We start from the raw sequence: 17,589 nt of genomic DNA, 5'->3' as shown, positions 1-17,589 counted from the left end.
TCCTCTAAGACTGTAATTTACCCACCCTGTACCTGCAGAGGGGTCATGGAGCCTACTGAGCCAGCTAGGGTTTGAGTGAGGGGAAGTGTCACCCAATGCCTGACTGTGAGCCCACAGCTGGCTCTCAGCAACTGTGGCCATAGGTGAGGCCTCCTGCTTTTACTGGGAACAATCCTCAGGATAAAGAAAGCAAAGCAGCAAAAGGAAAATCACCTCTCCCCTCACCTACCAGGAAAGAAAGAACTAAGTTAATTGCTAGATGAGTATTTATCCACACAGCCAACCATTAGCACCTTCTGTGCACCCAGATCTGAGCCAGGCACCAGGGACACAACGGGAGAAGAGACAGTTGGGGGTTCCTGCTCTCAGGAAATACAATATTGTTCTTCTCTTGAGACTCTTTTATTCTAGCCCTTACCTGTATTTAAATATTTCCTGGGAGAAGGCAGACTAACGGGAGAGGCACATGTCATTGACCTTGAGTGCTCTTCCCTGTGTGGATGCTCTAACTTTGGGGATCTTTAACCTGGTGGTCCTTCCCGTGAGCGCTGGCTTGGGGCAATGTCATTTCCTATCAACTGCTTCTGCTCAGTTCTGGTCCCCTGACACAAACTTGCTTCTCTGCCGTGAGCAATTTTGAGTTTTTCAGGCCAGCATTAGGGCCTGGGCAAGATGTTAGGGCCAAGATGTATCAGTGGAGCATTGGGAATGTGGCTGCAAAGTGAAGTGACTTTAAACCTTTGGCTGTGCTTTCTGATAAGGGCAGGGAAGCAACTGAGCCCATCCCGCACCTTTGTGTGATCTTGGATCTGTAAGAAAGCCCTGAAGGGAAAATGCTTAAATGGAAGGGAAAACCAGAGTTAATTAATGAATTTGCAGGAGAGTTTGCTTTGTCTAGAACTCAGAGTGTCCAGCTGCTCTGGCTTCACTCTTGAAAAGTAAACTGCTGGCAGCTTCTGGCAAAAGAGTCACTTTGGATACCTGTTTGGGTACCTTTTCTTAGGGAAGACAAGGAGACACTGGACCCCAAGGAAATAGAGGGATTGAAGGATGTCCAGGGGAGCGGGGTCAAAAGGTAAATATTGTATTTTAAATTCTCTATGGCATCCTCTCCGTCTCTCCTCCATCCCCTCCCTCTTCTGTGATCTCTCTTCCATCCCCCCTCCTACTTTCCCTTTCTCCAATTACATGTTAGTTTCCTCTTCTGCAGAGTAAGTCTATTTAGTCATCCCAAGAAAATTTGAGCATTATTAAATTCCACCTGTAACCTCTTTGTGGTTGGAAACCCAGAAGCTACTAAAGAAATACAAAATCACTCTCTTAACGGAGGCAGCCCCTTCCTGCCCCAATAGACTGTGAATCCACATTCTCCTTGACATGCCAGTGAGAGATATTTAATCTTTTACAGGGAGCCAAAGGATTTGCTGGATATAAGGTACTGTAGTTACTTCTTCAGTCAAATTTCACTTCCTAATGGGCTTAGTTTACTGATAAGCACGTGGCAGAGATCTCCCTTGACCTGATTGCTGCCCATCTTTGTCTTTCAGGGAGAACATGGAGACGATGGGATTGATGGATTCTATGGGGAAGAGGTAAAGCCATTTTTCCTCAAGTACCATAAAATCGTCATGAGGTTGATGTATTTCTTTAATGGGAATTTTGTTTGCCTTGTCTTCTTTTAGGGCTTTCATGGACTTCCTGGGAAAAAGGGAGAAAAGGGTGATCCAGGGTCCCAGGTAACACTTTTCAGTACATCAAAGAAGGAGAATTTGGTGTTAGAGATAGTCTTCATTGTTGTGTGTCACAGGTTATGAGGAATAAAGTTGACAGTAATGAAGCCTATTACCACCGAATAGATGCTACATCCCCATTTGGGGCAAGTGGGTAACTATGCAGTTTTCAAGAATTTCCAGCTAGAAAGATTCAAGACTTGCAAGGATATTCTATGAGCATGTTTTCCAGAAGTCTGCAAATGAATGCATTTGCCTGTTAGCAGCTTACTTCTTCTCTTTATTGTATCAGAAAAAAATAAAAAGCAAGAGAAAGAGACAAAATTATTTTGGTGGCCTTGGTGTAGCAAATCACAGAGAAAAATTTTTTTATTTTCAATTCATTTTGACACTCATTAATGTGTGCCTCCTTGGTTTCAAGCGGCTCTCCTTTTATGTTCTGATTCACTTATTTATCAAATACTTCTGAATACCTGGCATGTGTCAGGCACTGAGTTATGTGCTAACGACTCAGAGATGAACCACACTGTCCTTGTCTTCAAGGATCCCCTAGTGTAGTTGGAGAGACAGACATATCAATAGCTAATGATGACACAGTATGTGGTTGGGGGTCATGTTATAGGTAACTAGGTGGGAGCCCAGAGAAGGGCACCTAACTCTGCAGGGTGGGGAGTGAGTGCAGGAAACCTTCCCGGAGGAAATGATCCCTGAGCTGAAGATGAATAGGAATTAGTAAGACGTGGAGAAACGGCAGTCCAGACAGAGGGAATAGCATAAGCAAAGACCTGGAGGCTTGGGGGCCCTGCAAGTTGTTCTGCTTGGTGTGAGCTTTAGGGTACAGGTGGAGGGAGGTGAGGTTCAAGAGCGGGTGGGAAGAGCTGGTGAAGGTACTGGTGAGCCATGGAGGAGGAGTCTGGATTTTAGCCATTAAGGAATGGGGAGCGTTAGAAAAATTGTAAGTAGGGGGGTCACAATCGAATTTGCATTTTAGAAATATTCCGTGACAGTAGTGTGGAGGATGCATTGGGGATGACATAGATGCAAGGCAAATATGAGAGGCAGATCTGTAATAATCAAGGTGAGAAGTGATGAAGCCTTCAAGTAAAGCAAGAGACCCAAGACCCATGAAGGTTGTAACAGGGTCCAGGCTGGAGTGAGGACCTAGTGTGCAAAATTTAAGGAAGCACTCATTCTCAGAGTGAAGCAAAGTGTGAGTACCTGCCTAAATTTTGCACCCTAGGTACCTTGTTTTTCTCACCCTAGTTCTGACTCCGGGATATCAGATCTCCAGGTAACCAAAGAAGCAGGGAATGAGAAGCCAGTCAAAATGCCTGCAAGGATCCCAGCTTGGAAAAGTTTAGTTGGGAACAGTTGAGTTTGAGATGACAATGGAACATCCCAGTGGTGGTTTCCAGTGGACAATTTAATTACAGATGTCAGAAGTTGCTAGACTGGCTGGGATGTCCAATACGATACCCACTAGCAATATGTGACTACTTAAATTCAAATTAACTAAAATGAAAAATTCTGCTCTCAGTTGTATTAGCCGCATTTTGTGTGCTCGACAGCCAACAATGGCCAGTGGTTACCATATTGGGCAGTGCAGATGGAGAACATTTCCATCTCTGCAGAAAGTTCTGCTGGGCAGTACTCTGCTAGACCATGAGAAGTTTTCCCTTTTCCCAGCCTTTTTATAAATAATCCTGACTATAGGCTTAAAACTGGACCTCGTACTGCTTAAGAGGTCAAAGGGAATCTGGCTGGGATAGAGGAACGTGGATCATTTTGTCGGATTGATTTTCTCCCCTCCAAACACCACGACCCTTGACATTTTAACACTCTCCTACAAGCTAACTCAGAAGCTCATTTTATTTTTTTCAGGGCAGCCCAGGTTCCAGAGGCCCTCCTGGGGGATATGGGGAGAAGGGCTTCCCAGGGGATCCTGTAAGTTACTGGGGCCCAAGTGGCTCTTAATTGTGTAGTTTACTCCACACTTCTTGTGTCTCCTGCTAACCTGTAGGCAAAGGCATGTCTTGGGAGGGGGTGGTAGGTGTTGACTGAGGCTTATTGGTTTGGGAAAACCTGCATCTGATTTGGGCTGATTATGTCAAAAATTCAGAGATGGGAACTAAAATTCCATCTAATTCATCCTTATGTATCTTGAGACTTTCAAGTTCCTTTGGGAATGAAATTTCCATAATTTTGTTATTGGGTTTCTAACATTATTGATTCCCTATTTGAAGATTCGATTATAGGGGAATCTTACTACGCCTTTGAGAGACTGGCATAAGCATGCTTGGATGAGTGCATCAGTGAAGCTGCTAGTACAGAGAAGGGAAAATTGCCATAGCTTCAGCAAGCACTCTTTTAATTCTTCATTTATCACTAAGCCTCCTTCAGACTTGGAGAAATATTGTTTCTTTTTTTTTTTAATTTGTGAGTTTCAAATATGGAGAATTTTCTTACACCTCTCGTTACTTAACCCAAATTAGTTTAGTTCTTAATATTGTACCATTTTGAGAGAAAAAAAAAGCTGATATTTCTTGATTCTAAAGTACTTTTTATTTAAATCTTCCCCTAGGGTAATCCAGGACAAAGCAGTAACATCAAAGGACAAAAGGGCTCCAAAGGAAAACAAGGAAGACAAGTAACTGGATCTATTTTACATATATGAGTTGATTAATTCTGTTATCGAGCTGAGGCTTTCCTAAAGTCTAAATTATTTAGACAAATACATAACAGTTTTTCTAACTGAACAATCACCCCTAATTTCCCATTTAAGAGAGCCTTATTTTCTTAAAATAAGGTATGCCTGTAGTAGGTTACACCTCAATCGGCAAAGTTATTAAGTTTCTAGCAGGTGATATTATTATATGGGGAAATTGGTCATTAGCAGTGCGTGTTGCTATACCATTTTCCTCTTTAATGGATATATACCCAATAGGGTTAATATGCAGAAACATTCTGGCATGACACATTTGTTCTTTTTAATAGTGCTTGAGATTTTTATGCTGATGTCTTTGTCATTTACTCAGAATCTTTTGCCTTATGATCTTGGGGGAACAATTGTGTTTCTAGGGTAGAACCGGCCCGAAAGGGACACAAGGCAGTCCTAGTTCCAGAGGGAGCAGTGTAAGTATTTCCGTGGATGTTTATTTCCCCTCCTTATCACCTGGAGATGCCAAGAGGCATTCAGAATATGTGTCGCTGCAGTTAGCTGATCCAGGGCAGATACACTGACACTGTTGTCTTTTGGGGCCAGGTAATTCTTTGTTGTGACGGGCTAGCCTGTGCATTATAGGATGTTTTGCAGCATCCCTGGTCTCTACCCACTAGATGTCAGTAGCACCCACTCCTCCCCAGTTGTGAGGTCCAAAAATGCCTGCAGATCTTGCCAAATGTCAGTCGGGGGTAATGGGGATGCGGTGGTGAGGCAAATTGCCCCTGGTTGAGAACCGCTGTGACAGTCTGCCTTTCCCTTTCCACCTTCCAGAGACTTTTAAATGTCTTTGAAGAGAGCCAGTGGTTTTCACATAAAAACCTTCCTCCAGTAGCTTAGCATATTTGAGCTTCTGTAGAATATTAAGAAATAGGTAAATGTGCTCTCTTCCTCCTCATATGTCGCCAAAGGGAAAGAAGAATTACAGATAAATTCTTCCTGAATAAACCAAAACATTGGAGATTAGGGTCAAACCAGTGGCAACCTGAAGATGCTGTGGTAATTTTACAGCATCCCATGTGATATCAAGCCTGAAACAGAAATGTTGGATTTCTGCTTCTTTTTAAGGAACAACCAAGAAATCACTTTTCCCTTTGTGGACTACCAAAGTTAGAGAGGATATTTACAATGTGTTAGAAACCCTTTCATCATGCACTCAGAACGGAGATCATCAAAAGAGAATAATGTCCAAATGTAGATTTGGCCCTGAGTTTTGTTCACGAGGACACTGAAAATACATGGCTTCCTTTTCTGTCACAAACTTGGAATCTTCTCTCCACTTTGAAAGCTGTGGCTGATTGCCTCCCCCTCTGGGAGAGATAGTGGATGAATGTTTTAGTTCCTCTTGCCTTTGTCTATCTTGACTCATAGTTCTTAAGGGAAAGGGTCTGCAGTTGGATGACTTAGGCCTCCCAGTGCTTCTGGTGAAGTTCTTTGGGACTTTGCCCACCTCTCCATACAAGAGAATTAAAATTAATCAGAGGAAGTAGGAGAGCAGCAAGATGAACTAAATGCTATAAATTTTAAAGATAAATATGTAGTTTTGTTGGTTTAAGAGAAAATACTTTTAGTTTGAAATAGCTTTATAGCTGTCATCATCCATCAGGCACTTTTTAAAAAAGAGTGGGGTGGGGTAGGGGATTATTACTTGGACAAACCAGCCAATGACGTTAAGCCACTCCATGCACAGGAGGCTCTCAGCCTCCCTCCCCCATCCTCACCCACTTTCCTGCCCATCTCCTCCTTTGTAATTAAACAAATCAATATGGATGGATATAAAACAATGGCTTTTCTACCCCCTCCTTCACCTTTCCAGTGAAGGCTAGAATTCTCTATGATGGTCAGAGGATCTTAAATGGATGACAAATTCTAAAAACACAAGCAAACCTAAGACATCTCCTCCCACATGACAGAATTTCAACCTGTGTAAATTAATTGTTGCCCCAGCTATTGACAAAGCAACGGATCCATGTACTAAGAACCAGAGCATTTGAAGCCATGTTCCAGGCCCATTGCCTTTGGCCTGTCAGGCACAAGGAATATATATAAATAATAGTATTTATACTTCTAGAGCACATATTTTGTGCCAGGTCCCGATCAAATCACTTTCAAATATTACTTTGTTTAATCCTCATAACAAATCTATCAGGTAGATACTATTATTATATCCATTTTACAGATGAGAAAAAGCAAGAAACCTTGGACAAGTTGCCCAGGATCAGGATAGGTAAATGGTAGAGCTGGGGTTTGAACCCAGGGAGTCCCACTCCTAATCAGCCAGGCTCAGACCTATTGTGCAACTGCTCTGTGCCACCCAGGCTTTACAGGGCAGGGGTGAGCTCAAGGCTGTCTGACTTCTGATGACACGTCCCTAACCATTGTGCTACTAAAATAGGAATGCTATTTTGTCCTTGCTTTTTAATGTAGACAGAATTATGACATCATGGAAACAGTGGCTTCAAACTGTACTGTTTCTGCTCTTCTTTCATCTGTCAAGAGTTCTGTGAGTCACATCAATGTACAAACGGCTGACAAGTTACAATGGGTAACTTCTCCCAAAGGGTATTTGCACTTTAAAAGCAAAGAGTACCTGAATCGAGGGGTAGAACCTCCGTGGAAGAATTCTAATCATCAACCAAACTGGTGGAGGTGATATTTGGTCAGGCGTTTTATTCTAAGGAGGTTCAGAAGCTGGGCAGTTGAAAGAAAACAGCTGCTCTGAAATCATTTCCATGGCTACCTTTCCAAGTGAACGTAGGAAAACGTTTTAAGTATTTGTTTTGTACATAAAATAATCATAGTTGTTTATCACCACACCAAGTAGATCAACGGATGAGATGTTCTGCGGCTCTCTCAACGAGGCAGAGGTGGGAGGTAAGGGCTGAGAGTAGACTCATCATTGCTATTTAGGGAGAAAGTTAGGATCTGGGGCTTGGATCTTCTTCCCGCTTGGCTACCCTCTGGAAAGCAGAGACAGCCACTAGGTGGAGAGCCTGCACTGGCAATTTGAGGTAGCTTCTGGAGAGGTGCTGCCAGATTTTAGCTTCAGACCAGCTTTTCTGGTGGCATTTGGACCAGCACAGAGCTGACCTGACCCCATCAGCCATTTCCTCCTTGGAGAATTCCATGGAGTCTAACCCCAGTGGGCTCATGGGAAGCACTGTGTATAAAGAGTTTGTACTCCCCCCTAAGATACGATCAGGGACCCAGGACAGAGAGAGATGGATATGGCACAGCTTGTTCTCACGCAGGAAACCTCTGACCAGCAGACAGTACTTTGTAGGATTTGCTGGTGAGGGGAGGTATCAGACAGGTGCTTCAGGATGATTTCATTCTCCAAACAGCCTCCCGGATAATTGTCAGGGTTGTCAGACTGGAGCTAGGTCTGTAATGACTTTTGGATTGGTTTGCGATCAATCCTCCAAATGTTAGTTGGTAATTAAATGCCCAGTGTGTAAACTTGTCCTTGGAGAGCGATTCGGGGAAACCATTTCTGCGAGCTGCTCGTTACTCTGTCTGTCAGGGACAAGACAGGTCGGGTTGCCTCTAAGGAGTCTCCATCCAGACACTCACACACTAACAGTTTGTCTTTTCTGATCCAGGAAAGAGAAGGCCAGAGGGGGGTCCAGGGTGCCTCGGTGAGTATCCTTTCCCCCACGTCCTCTGTGGGAGGTGAGGCCAAGGAGATGTCCCACAGGCAGATGGTACTGCCAATGAGTTAGCGTTTGATGCGGCTGCTGTAGGAAGGGCTGGGTACTGGACATGAGCCCCACTGACTGGGGGATCAGTTAGACTGCCAGACACAGGACAGGCCTGACCTAAGGCAAGCCTCCTTCACAGACACTTCAGAGACAGGGGACCTGTGCAGCCCTGAAGGCTGTGCTATTCACACACCCTGGGCATTGACTGCAAGAGAGTGAAATTCTGTCTTAGAGTAAGAAATTACCTGGAGTTCAATTCTCAGACAGTTTGGAAGAGTACAATCCTAGGCCAAGTAGGGCATGAGCCAAGAGTCAGACAAGATAGTTCCTGGGTACCATGCCCTGAAGCCCTGAAGCACTAGGTACTATGAAGAGAAAACGTATATGGAAACCATGTGAAGAGAATCTTAACACTGAAAACTCATCCATCAGGGGGAACCAGGGAACCCTGGACTTAAAGGTGCATCAGGAGCCAAAGGATTACAAGGCTCACAGGTATGTTGGAATATTTGTAATACTGACAGTGTTGTTATTCTGATGGGAAGATGTAGTTCTGTATAAAAATAAATAACTGAGACAATTTGAAGCTGCCCCCGCCCTCCTCCATGGTACATTTCTCTGGGATTCTACATTTCCCATTGAGGGTGGGTGATTTTGCTCTGTCAAAATTTGCAGCTCACTGATAGAAGAAAGCCTTGCTCTTGCGTATACCTGGCATCATGTCTGCCTTTTAGTCATAGTGAATTATTGAGACCTTAATACTATGTTAGTAATCAGTATCCAGATCAACAAATTGATTTTTCTTAAGTGAGGTTCTGCACGCAGACTCCAATGAAGGAAAGTTAGGAATTGGCAACTATTACTCACCTCTTCCAAAGCTGACTCTGTAGGGGGTGACAGTGCTCTGGAATATCACCGATAGGGCTCTATGTGAGTCATCTGCATTTTTTCTTGGTCATATCATTAGTGAGATGGGCACTGGAATTAGGACATCTCTGTTTCTTTTCCATGTCAGAAATATGCCAGGGTCATCCTAGAGAATGGTTTGCAACACATGGGTACATAGTCACCTGACGGAGGCTACTTTAAGCCTGAACTTGTCTGGAAGGACCTGCCTACATAGATGTGTCCATCCTAAGACCTTTCCAGGAGTTCATTTTTCTTCTAGAAAGTTCTAGATTCTTCATACTAAGCCTGAATTTGGAATTCTCTTGAGTGGTTCTGGTGTCCTCTAGAATGAGTAACCATGGGACCAACATAAATCCATCCACAGACTTTGTCGGGAGAGGGGTGACATTACCTCAGCCCCTCCAGGGTCCCTTTGATGCTCAGGCTGTGAAACAAGGCCAGCCCAGGGGCTGTAACCACCATTTGCACTGGGCAACCAGGACATCTTACAGCTGCTGCTTTGGTGATGAGAAACAATACCAGCACCTCTAGCTTTTCTTTCTGTGTGAGAGAGCCATATGAGAACCATGCATTTGATGGGAAATATGACAAAAAATTATATGCTTTAATTCCTCTCATAGGGATCTGCTGCTAAAATGTCCTTTTGTGCTAACTTGCTTTCTCTTTTACACATTGATGCACTTTGGCCCAGGTAACCTGCCCCATCAAAGGAATCCATCTGCCTATTGTTTATGTCTCGCTTCCTTCTTCTATGGGCTTTATTTCTCCTTTTAGTCTCTTTTCCATTTCTCCCTGCCACAGAGGGATGAGGTCTTACACCCAGGCAGGATATTCCTTCATAAGATATGCTCCACTGCGTCTGGGTCTCCTTTCAACTCCTCTTCTGAAACATGCTTAATCGCAGTGTTAAAGCTGCTTGAAGGGCTGGATAGATGCTTTTCCGTGTAGGTGTTTCAAAAGCACTAATGAAGAAAGTCAGTTTTTGGGCTTCCCTGGTGGCGCAGTGGTTGAGAGTCCGCCTGCCGATGCAGGGGACACGGGTTCGTGCCCCGGTCTGGGAAGATCCCACATGCCGCGGAGCCGCTGGGCCCGTGAGCCATGGCCGCTGAGCCTGTGTGCCTGGAGCCTGTGCTCCACAACAGGAGAGGCCACAACAGTGAGAGGCCCAAAAAGAAAGTCAGTTGTCATTTACTTCATTGCATTGTGTTTCTTTTGTTACCACCAAAGGGGTCAAATGGACTTCGTGGCAGGAAAGGAGAGAAGGGAAACGAGGGGCACAAAGGACCTCAGGTGCGTGACTCAGATGGTACCTCAATGGTCTCCAACCTTCATTTTCCTCTTGCTTCAAAGACGTCTTCACGTAGAGTTTATTTTATATTATCTAGTATGGAGTATTTCATTTGGGGATTAACTTGGGGCCAATCTTTAGCACAGCTCAGATTCCTTGTACATTCGCCTTTCTCCTTCCCGGGGGTTTGACTTGGAAAGCACAAACCCACTTTATCCGCCTGAAGGAAGCCTTTAGAAGAATGCACATCTTGCTGACTCATGAACATTTCAAAACCTGATACATTATTCTGCTTTTTCTAACTTTTAAAAATTATCGGTGCCATGCCTATCTCCATTGACTATAGATATTTGAAATGGACTCTGCAAAGATCCCTCGCTACCCAAATTTATTTGATTCTTAAGTTCAGCTTTGAATTCACCATCTGAAACTACTTGATTCCCAAGTTTCTGACAGTAAGTAATGAGAGTTTGGATGGTGAGAGATTCATATTAAAAATGTTCTGAATCTTGGGCTTCCCTGGTAGCGCAGTTGTTGAGAGCCCGCCTGCCGATGCAGGGGACACGGGTTCGTGCCCTGGTCCAGGAAGATTCCACATGCCACAGAGTGGCTGGGCCCGTGAGCCAGGGCCACTGAGCCTGCACGTCCGGAGCCTGTGCTCCGCAACAGGAGAGGCCACAACAGTGAGAGGCCCGTGTACCGCAAAAAAAAAAAAAAAAATTTTCTGAATCTATTCAGTTTTTCAGCTCAGATAGTGAGAGTTTAGAAGGCAAGCGATACCCATGTTTGCTCAGTTATCTTCCCAGCATATTTGTGAAAGACCGTTTTGCCCCTTTGCAGATCGAGAAACTGAAACACATTTGACATCCCATGTTATATGTGTGGATGACACAGAGCACAAAAGTGACAATGACAGCACAATGTCTTGTTCTAACGAAATAACGTGTTGTGTCAAGAGTGCCTTTTTTATTTCTCACTATGTCCCCATTTGGACTAGCGATGTCCCTGCCAATGAAGACTTGGGGTCCTCTAACCAGGACTGTAGCCTGAGTCACCTGGTTTCAGGCTGGGTTTCTTGTTAAGGAGGCATCAAGAAATTGTTACAAATGACACGAAGAAAAGCAAAACTAATCTAACAGGTTTTGTACAAATTGCTGTAGCACCAACATCTGTGTTTCCTATATTCTTTCAGGGTGCTCCTGGGCCAGTGGGAGATAAAGGGAGTGTTGGAAGGCCTGGACTTTTGGGGAAAAAGGTAAGTGTTATCTCCTACAGATTTCAGATACTGAGGAAAGAGTAGCTCCATTTTTTCCCCTTGATTTTCATGTTAATTCTTCACATGATCCAGGCACAATCAACCACTCACCAGCTTTCTGCCAATATTTTTTCCTTCCTCTCTGAAACTGCCCCATTTCACTGGGAGAGACAAAAGTTTATTCACCTATCATGAAACAACTCTGATAAACTCAACTCGCTGGTTTCCTGAATGCGTCAAGGCACTTGGTGGTAGAGTCGGCCAGGGGCATGGGGGATGTCAGAACTCAGATCTGTTCATGCATGCAGTTCTAGGTCTAACTCAACCTACCTTCTCAGGAATGTCCTTATTGGAGATCGTTAGAGAACAGACTGTTGGCCTGTTCAGAATCTCACTGCCCTGCTCAAAACCTTTCAGCAGCTCCCTCCCCCAGGGCCAGCTTCGTGGGCCTGGGACCTGTTCAGTCACACAGGGGCCCTCGCTTAGAAGGCGCCCCTACTTGGCCTCAAGCTCTGCTATCATAGTCTGAAAAGTTTGCTTTTGAGTTAAGGGCCCATGATTTCATTTGAGTCCCACAGATCATGTCACTGGTCTTACCTTTGGATGACCCTTAAGAAAATCTCCAAATTTTCCAGTAGCTTAGAAGACCCTTTGACCCTGTTTAATTCTAAGGCTTCCTAGCTCATCTCCCTCCTGTGTGCCTGCCCAGGCTTCTCACTGTGCCTTCCTCCTCCATTCTCACTCCTCCCTCGGTCCTTCTTCCAGCTCACACAACTTATCCTTTAAGCCTCAGCATCCCTGCTCCCTTCCTTCAGGCAGCCAGCCTGCCTGCCCCACCAAATCTGACTTAAGAGTCCCCTTCTCTCCACTGCCACAGCACCCTGAACTTTATCACACAGTGTAGAATTGCCTAATTGTCTCTCATTCTAACCAGAGTATTCTTGGTGAGGGCAGGACCACATCGGTCATGTTCAACTGTTCCTTTTCCAGGACAATAAATAACTGTTGGATGGGTGAATAAATCAGCAAATGAATCCACTTTCCCTGGAGTAAATTTTCCACTCTTTCTCTTCTCCTTTAGTTCTTCTATAGCACTGGGAAAGCAGTACTGGGTGCAGCTTTGGGCTGTGCTGGTATTTCCTGCTTGCCTTTCGGAAGATCGTTATTTGTTTCCTACACTCCCTAGCTTGCTGAGCATTGAACCCTCACTGAGAACCCTGAGTGTCCCCAACTAGTGGACAGAACATCCTATGGTGGGAGCCAGGTTTGATTTTTACTGATCTGAAGCTCTCCTTGTCTCACTAGGGAGAACCTGGAATTCCTGGAGATCCAGGGCCACTGGGGCAAGCTGGACGGCAAGGAAAGCAAGTATGAGGTTTTAGGACTCTTACCCTTTAGCAGCTCCAAGGGCTCAGTAAAGAGAAGGGGGCTGACACCATTAGCTTAAGCACCTGGGGTCCTGAAGGTATTTTGGGACCTCCTAGGAAGATGTAGGGACATTCCTCCTGCTCCCTGAAGCACTCATTCTATAGCTAGTCTGTCTGCTAAAACAAAGGGAGAACAGCAAGAGGGAAAGGAGGATGCAGAGAGAATAATGGATGAGCTCAGTATTTTAACAACCTATATGGCCATGTCAGTTGAAAATCAGGTGACTTCTTGTAAAACTCCAGAGTGACAAGAGGGTAGTAGGATCAAGAAACAGGGTATCTGTTCTAGTTGCTCTGGCTGTACCAGAGTCTCAGTTCATAAAGCAGTCAATATAAGAAAAAAATAGGAAAAAAATTAATTTCTTTTCAAAAATAATGTTTATTACAAATATTAGGCATAGATATTGTAGAAAATTGACTAAGCATAAAACATGGGAAATGGGAAAGAAAAATTACCCATAATCCCACCATTTTGAAATATTTATTATTAATATCCTGGAGATAGAAAAAAAATTATTTTTCCCTATTAACAATGTATCATGGGCATACTTCCATGTCATTACATTTTTCCCTCAAAGTTACTTTCAGTAGCTTCAAAATATTCTACTGACTGTATATACCTTAGTTCACTTGACCAACTTCTTATTACTGGATATTTAGTTTGCTTTCAGTTTTTCACTGTCTTAAAATAGCACAGCAATGAATATTCTTGTATGTAACTAAGTTTTTGATAAAACCATAATTAATTTCTACATAGAAATTTCTAGAAGTAGCATAGCTGGTTCAAGGAATATGTACATGTTTAATTAAGGCTTTGAACTCTATTGCAAAGTGTCCTTAGGAAAATTCCAAGGACGTATGTACCCTTGTGTTGTGCAGGAAGAGTGCTCACTTCAGGGCATATACACCAACAATGGGTATTGTCACTTTCTTTTATTTCATCTTTACCAATTTTACTGACCAAAAATGATGTCTCATTGCTGTTTCAAATTGCATTTCTTTGGTTACTAGTGAGGATAACATTTTTCATTATGTTTATTGTCTATTTACAATTCCTTTTTGGGAAATTCCTCACCCAGTGTTCTTTGGACCAGCTCCTAATTTTCCAGGCAAGTAACTGCCACTGACTCCACTAGTCTTAAATGACCAACCCTCTGCCTCCTGTCATGTCTGCACAGTGGAGCTGAGCAAAGAATTACCAGGGCATATACCAGGAAGTGTGGAAAACTAAACGGCATGAATATTCCCAGAGTTCAAGTTCATCAGGCCCCCTCCACCTGGAAGTCCCCGGTGCTTTTATCCTGACACCATAATCTCCCCAGTATAGGTTACAATTAATTTCCACTCTTGAGAAATTGAAATGAACTGATATATTCACAGGGTGATTATGGCATTCCGGGCTATGGTCCTATGGGACGAAAAGGAGCAAAGGTAAATATGGAAAACAATTATTTCTTTAATTGTTGAATCAATTAAATGGTGTGTTGATTTATTTATGTTCTCTGCTGAAAATCGTAGGGCCACAGAGGATTCCTTGGAGATATGGGTCAAAAGGTATTGTGCATATAACTTGTCAAAGTTACCATGATCTTGACCTTCTACTTGAGAATTAAGATCAGTCTGTGGATCTGAATGAAACAGGAAAAAAAAAGCAAGACAATCGGTTTGCCTGAGCTTCATGAAGAAAGGACCATACTTAACTCCTATGAACCTTTAAATTGGAAAATTTGTCCTTCACTGCCTGATGTCCCTTGTCTTGAAACCCTACCTCTAGGTACCCTCTCAAGTTTAGTCCTTAGTCCTTTTCTTGATTTCTCTACCCTGGTGATCTCATGCAAAACTCTTGCCTTCTGCTATTGTACCTTGCCCTTCATTATCGTGGCTTTCACTTCCTCTTACCTGAAAGATTACCATATTCTCATTAGTCTCCTACTTGCAACTTTAACCTGCTTCAGTTAATCCCAAACACTACTCTCTTGATTTTTCCCAAAGTATAACTTAGTTATGTTACTCTCTTGGTCAAACATCTTCTAGAATTCCTCATTGCCTACCAGCCTGAAATTCACCTCCAAGCTCTACGACAAGACATTCCTTCCATTTCAACCGGAGTAGCTCAGGTTATATCTGTTTTATACACTGGAATTCTGTAATAAGATTTATCTAAAAAAAAAAAGCATCCTTAAAAATGAACTTATTTACAAAACAGAAATAGACCCACAGACATAGAAAACAAACATGATTACCAAAGGGGAAGGGGGGAGGGATAAATTAGGAGTTCGAGATTAACATACATACACTACTATATATAAAATAGATAAACAACAAGGACCTACTGTATATATAGCACAGGGAACTACACTCAATATTTTGTAAAAAACTATAAAAGAAAAGAATTTGAAAAAGAATATATATATATTATATATGTGTGTATGTATAACTGAGTCATTTTGCTGTACACTTGAAACTAACACAACACTGTAAATCAATTATACATCAATAAAAATTAATTACATAAAAGTATCTTGTATATCTTCCAATCACTGATGCTCAAACTAAAATAGAAAATATGGATTAAAAAATAGAATGTCTAAGTAAATTGAATCAACTACAGTATAGGAAAATAGCCAATTTTTGATTCCCTTAAGAGTGCTTTTAATTGATGAATTACCAAAAGAGATTCTTTCCTTAGGTGGAGAAGGGTTCAAGAAGGGACTATATAAATAACTGTTAGGATAGGAGTTCTCATTGTAAAGGACCAATTTTCTAATTTGCTGATAAAGAGAGAAAATTAGCATATTTCAATTTACAGATAAATGGTAAATTAGCATATTGATAAGTGTTAAATTAGTTTTCCACCAAAGTCAGAATAAATTTCTTTTTACCTTCAACTTTTTGAGGAATGATTCATGAATTTAGGAAGTAATTCATTAGTTAGTACTTTATGTAGTCAATACCCCATATGTTTTCCTTGATTTTCAAGCATTTTTCTTTAGGTATTTTTAGTAACTGATTGGATAGCCATTGTATTGATATTGATGCATAAATATTTGTATTCTCAAAAAATTAAAATAGTTTGGAGAATATCTAGGTGTATCAATGGCTTAGTTCTAAATGACAAGAAGAAATGACATTTAATATTTAATATATGATATAGTTATAAGATCAATTAGATTTTGGTTTGGAGAGAATTATTTTTATTCTTTCATAGCAAGTATTTTAATATCTTAATTTCTTATATCTGAATCTTTAGGGTGTTGTTGGTGACCCTGGAATTCCTGGGGGGCCTGGACCCAAAGGATTTAGGGGACTAACAGTAAGTGACCTATAATTCCAGAAATAATAAATGTTTCTTTGGAAGATTCTGGCTTTTATGTTGTAATTATTAATGTGGATTGTCAATCCAACCCAGGGTCATCTGAAATGCCACTTCCTAGCTGTGTGATCTTCAACACATCTTTTCAAGGTCTCTATTTCTATAACATGGGAGTTAAACTTAATGACACAAAAGCTACTTTCAGCTCTAAAATTCTATGTTTCCATGAATCTCAACTATTTTAAGTATTTACAGATTGATAACAGGCTATTCTAAAAAGTGTCAGTGTCTTCCAGTCTTTTCTAGGGCACATATTAAAGCGCAGAATATTAACCCTGTGAGTGGAAATGAAGCTGACATCTTCCTACTGTGTCCTGGAGCGTTTTCTGACAGTTCCAGTCCCCAGAACCAAGGTCACCTGGTGTATTCATTTTAAGGAAGGCTGTTGAGATGTTCTAAATAGCAAAGTGCAGAGTAGAGTGTTATACTTATTAAAAAACCAAAATGCCAAGACAAGCATCCTTTCATTTTAAAGTTTCAGTGTAATATCAAAGGTCATTACCAGCATGAAAGAGATGCAATTCAACAGATATTTTACATCTGACTGGACAAATTTCATTAGTATCTATATCCATCACCTTGAGTTATGGGAATGATACAGCCAACCCATGTCCTTATATATGTGGGGAATTATTTTTCTTATTTGATTCTTTGCAGATGGCAGCTTTTTATTAGATCTCCGTGTGCTCTAGTGTATCCACTTGTTTAAAGAGCCAGTTCTAGCTTATGACTAATTTAGATTTAAATGCACAGCCAGTGCCAGAGCAAAGGATATCACTAAATGAAGAGGCTAAGAGGGAAATGGATGTTTACCAATAATTAAGAATTACTATTTAGGATGAAAGATAAAAATCATATGATCATCTCAATAAATGCTGAAAAAACATTTGACAAAATTCAACATCCTTTCAATATAAAAACTCTTAACAAATTGGGTATAGAAGGAAATTACCTCAACATAATAAAAGCCATATTTGAAAAATCCACAACTAACATCACACCCAACAATGAAAGGCTGAAAGCTTTCCTGCGAAGACCAGGAACAAGACATAGGTGTCCACTCTCACTACTCCTTTTCAACATAATACTGGAAGTCCTAGCTAGAGCAATTAGGCAAGAAAAAGAAATAAAAGTCATCCAAATTGGAAAGGAAGAAGTAAAAGTGTCCGTTTGCAGATGATATGATC

At 41.9% G+C, this 17,589-nt stretch overlaps 1 protein-coding gene across 1 annotated transcript in view; it reads left to right on the top strand.

Moving 5' to 3' along the window:
- Nucleotides 1-17,589, top strand: part of COL6A5 (collagen type VI alpha 5 chain) — a 117,346-nt gene that overhangs the window by 36,119 nt on the left and 63,638 nt on the right. The window contains exons 13-27 of the mRNA XM_089911160.1: nucleotides 1,004-1,075; nucleotides 1,409-1,435; nucleotides 1,548-1,592; nucleotides 1,683-1,736; nucleotides 3,612-3,674; nucleotides 4,312-4,377; nucleotides 4,809-4,862; nucleotides 8,052-8,087; nucleotides 8,583-8,645; nucleotides 10,287-10,349; nucleotides 11,540-11,602; nucleotides 12,908-12,970; nucleotides 14,410-14,460; nucleotides 14,548-14,583; nucleotides 16,280-16,342. Of these exons, the coding sequence (XP_089767286.1) occupies nucleotides 1,004-1,075; nucleotides 1,409-1,435; nucleotides 1,548-1,592; nucleotides 1,683-1,736; nucleotides 3,612-3,674; nucleotides 4,312-4,377; nucleotides 4,809-4,862; nucleotides 8,052-8,087; nucleotides 8,583-8,645; nucleotides 10,287-10,349; nucleotides 11,540-11,602; nucleotides 12,908-12,970; nucleotides 14,410-14,460; nucleotides 14,548-14,583; nucleotides 16,280-16,342 (819 nt within the window). The remainder of the gene's footprint in view (nucleotides 1-1,003; nucleotides 1,076-1,408; nucleotides 1,436-1,547; nucleotides 1,593-1,682; nucleotides 1,737-3,611; nucleotides 3,675-4,311; nucleotides 4,378-4,808; nucleotides 4,863-8,051; nucleotides 8,088-8,582; nucleotides 8,646-10,286; nucleotides 10,350-11,539; nucleotides 11,603-12,907; nucleotides 12,971-14,409; nucleotides 14,461-14,547; nucleotides 14,584-16,279; nucleotides 16,343-17,589) is intronic.

Source organism: Delphinapterus leucas, chromosome 4, assembly GCF_059928025.1.
Source record: "Delphinapterus leucas isolate spDelLeu-1000000601 "Yukka" chromosome 4, BTC_Dleu_Yukka2, whole genome shotgun sequence".
Classification (NCBI taxonomy): Eukaryota; Metazoa; Chordata; class Mammalia; order Artiodactyla; family Monodontidae; genus Delphinapterus; species Delphinapterus leucas.
This window is presented reverse-complemented; position numbering and strand designations above follow the sequence as displayed.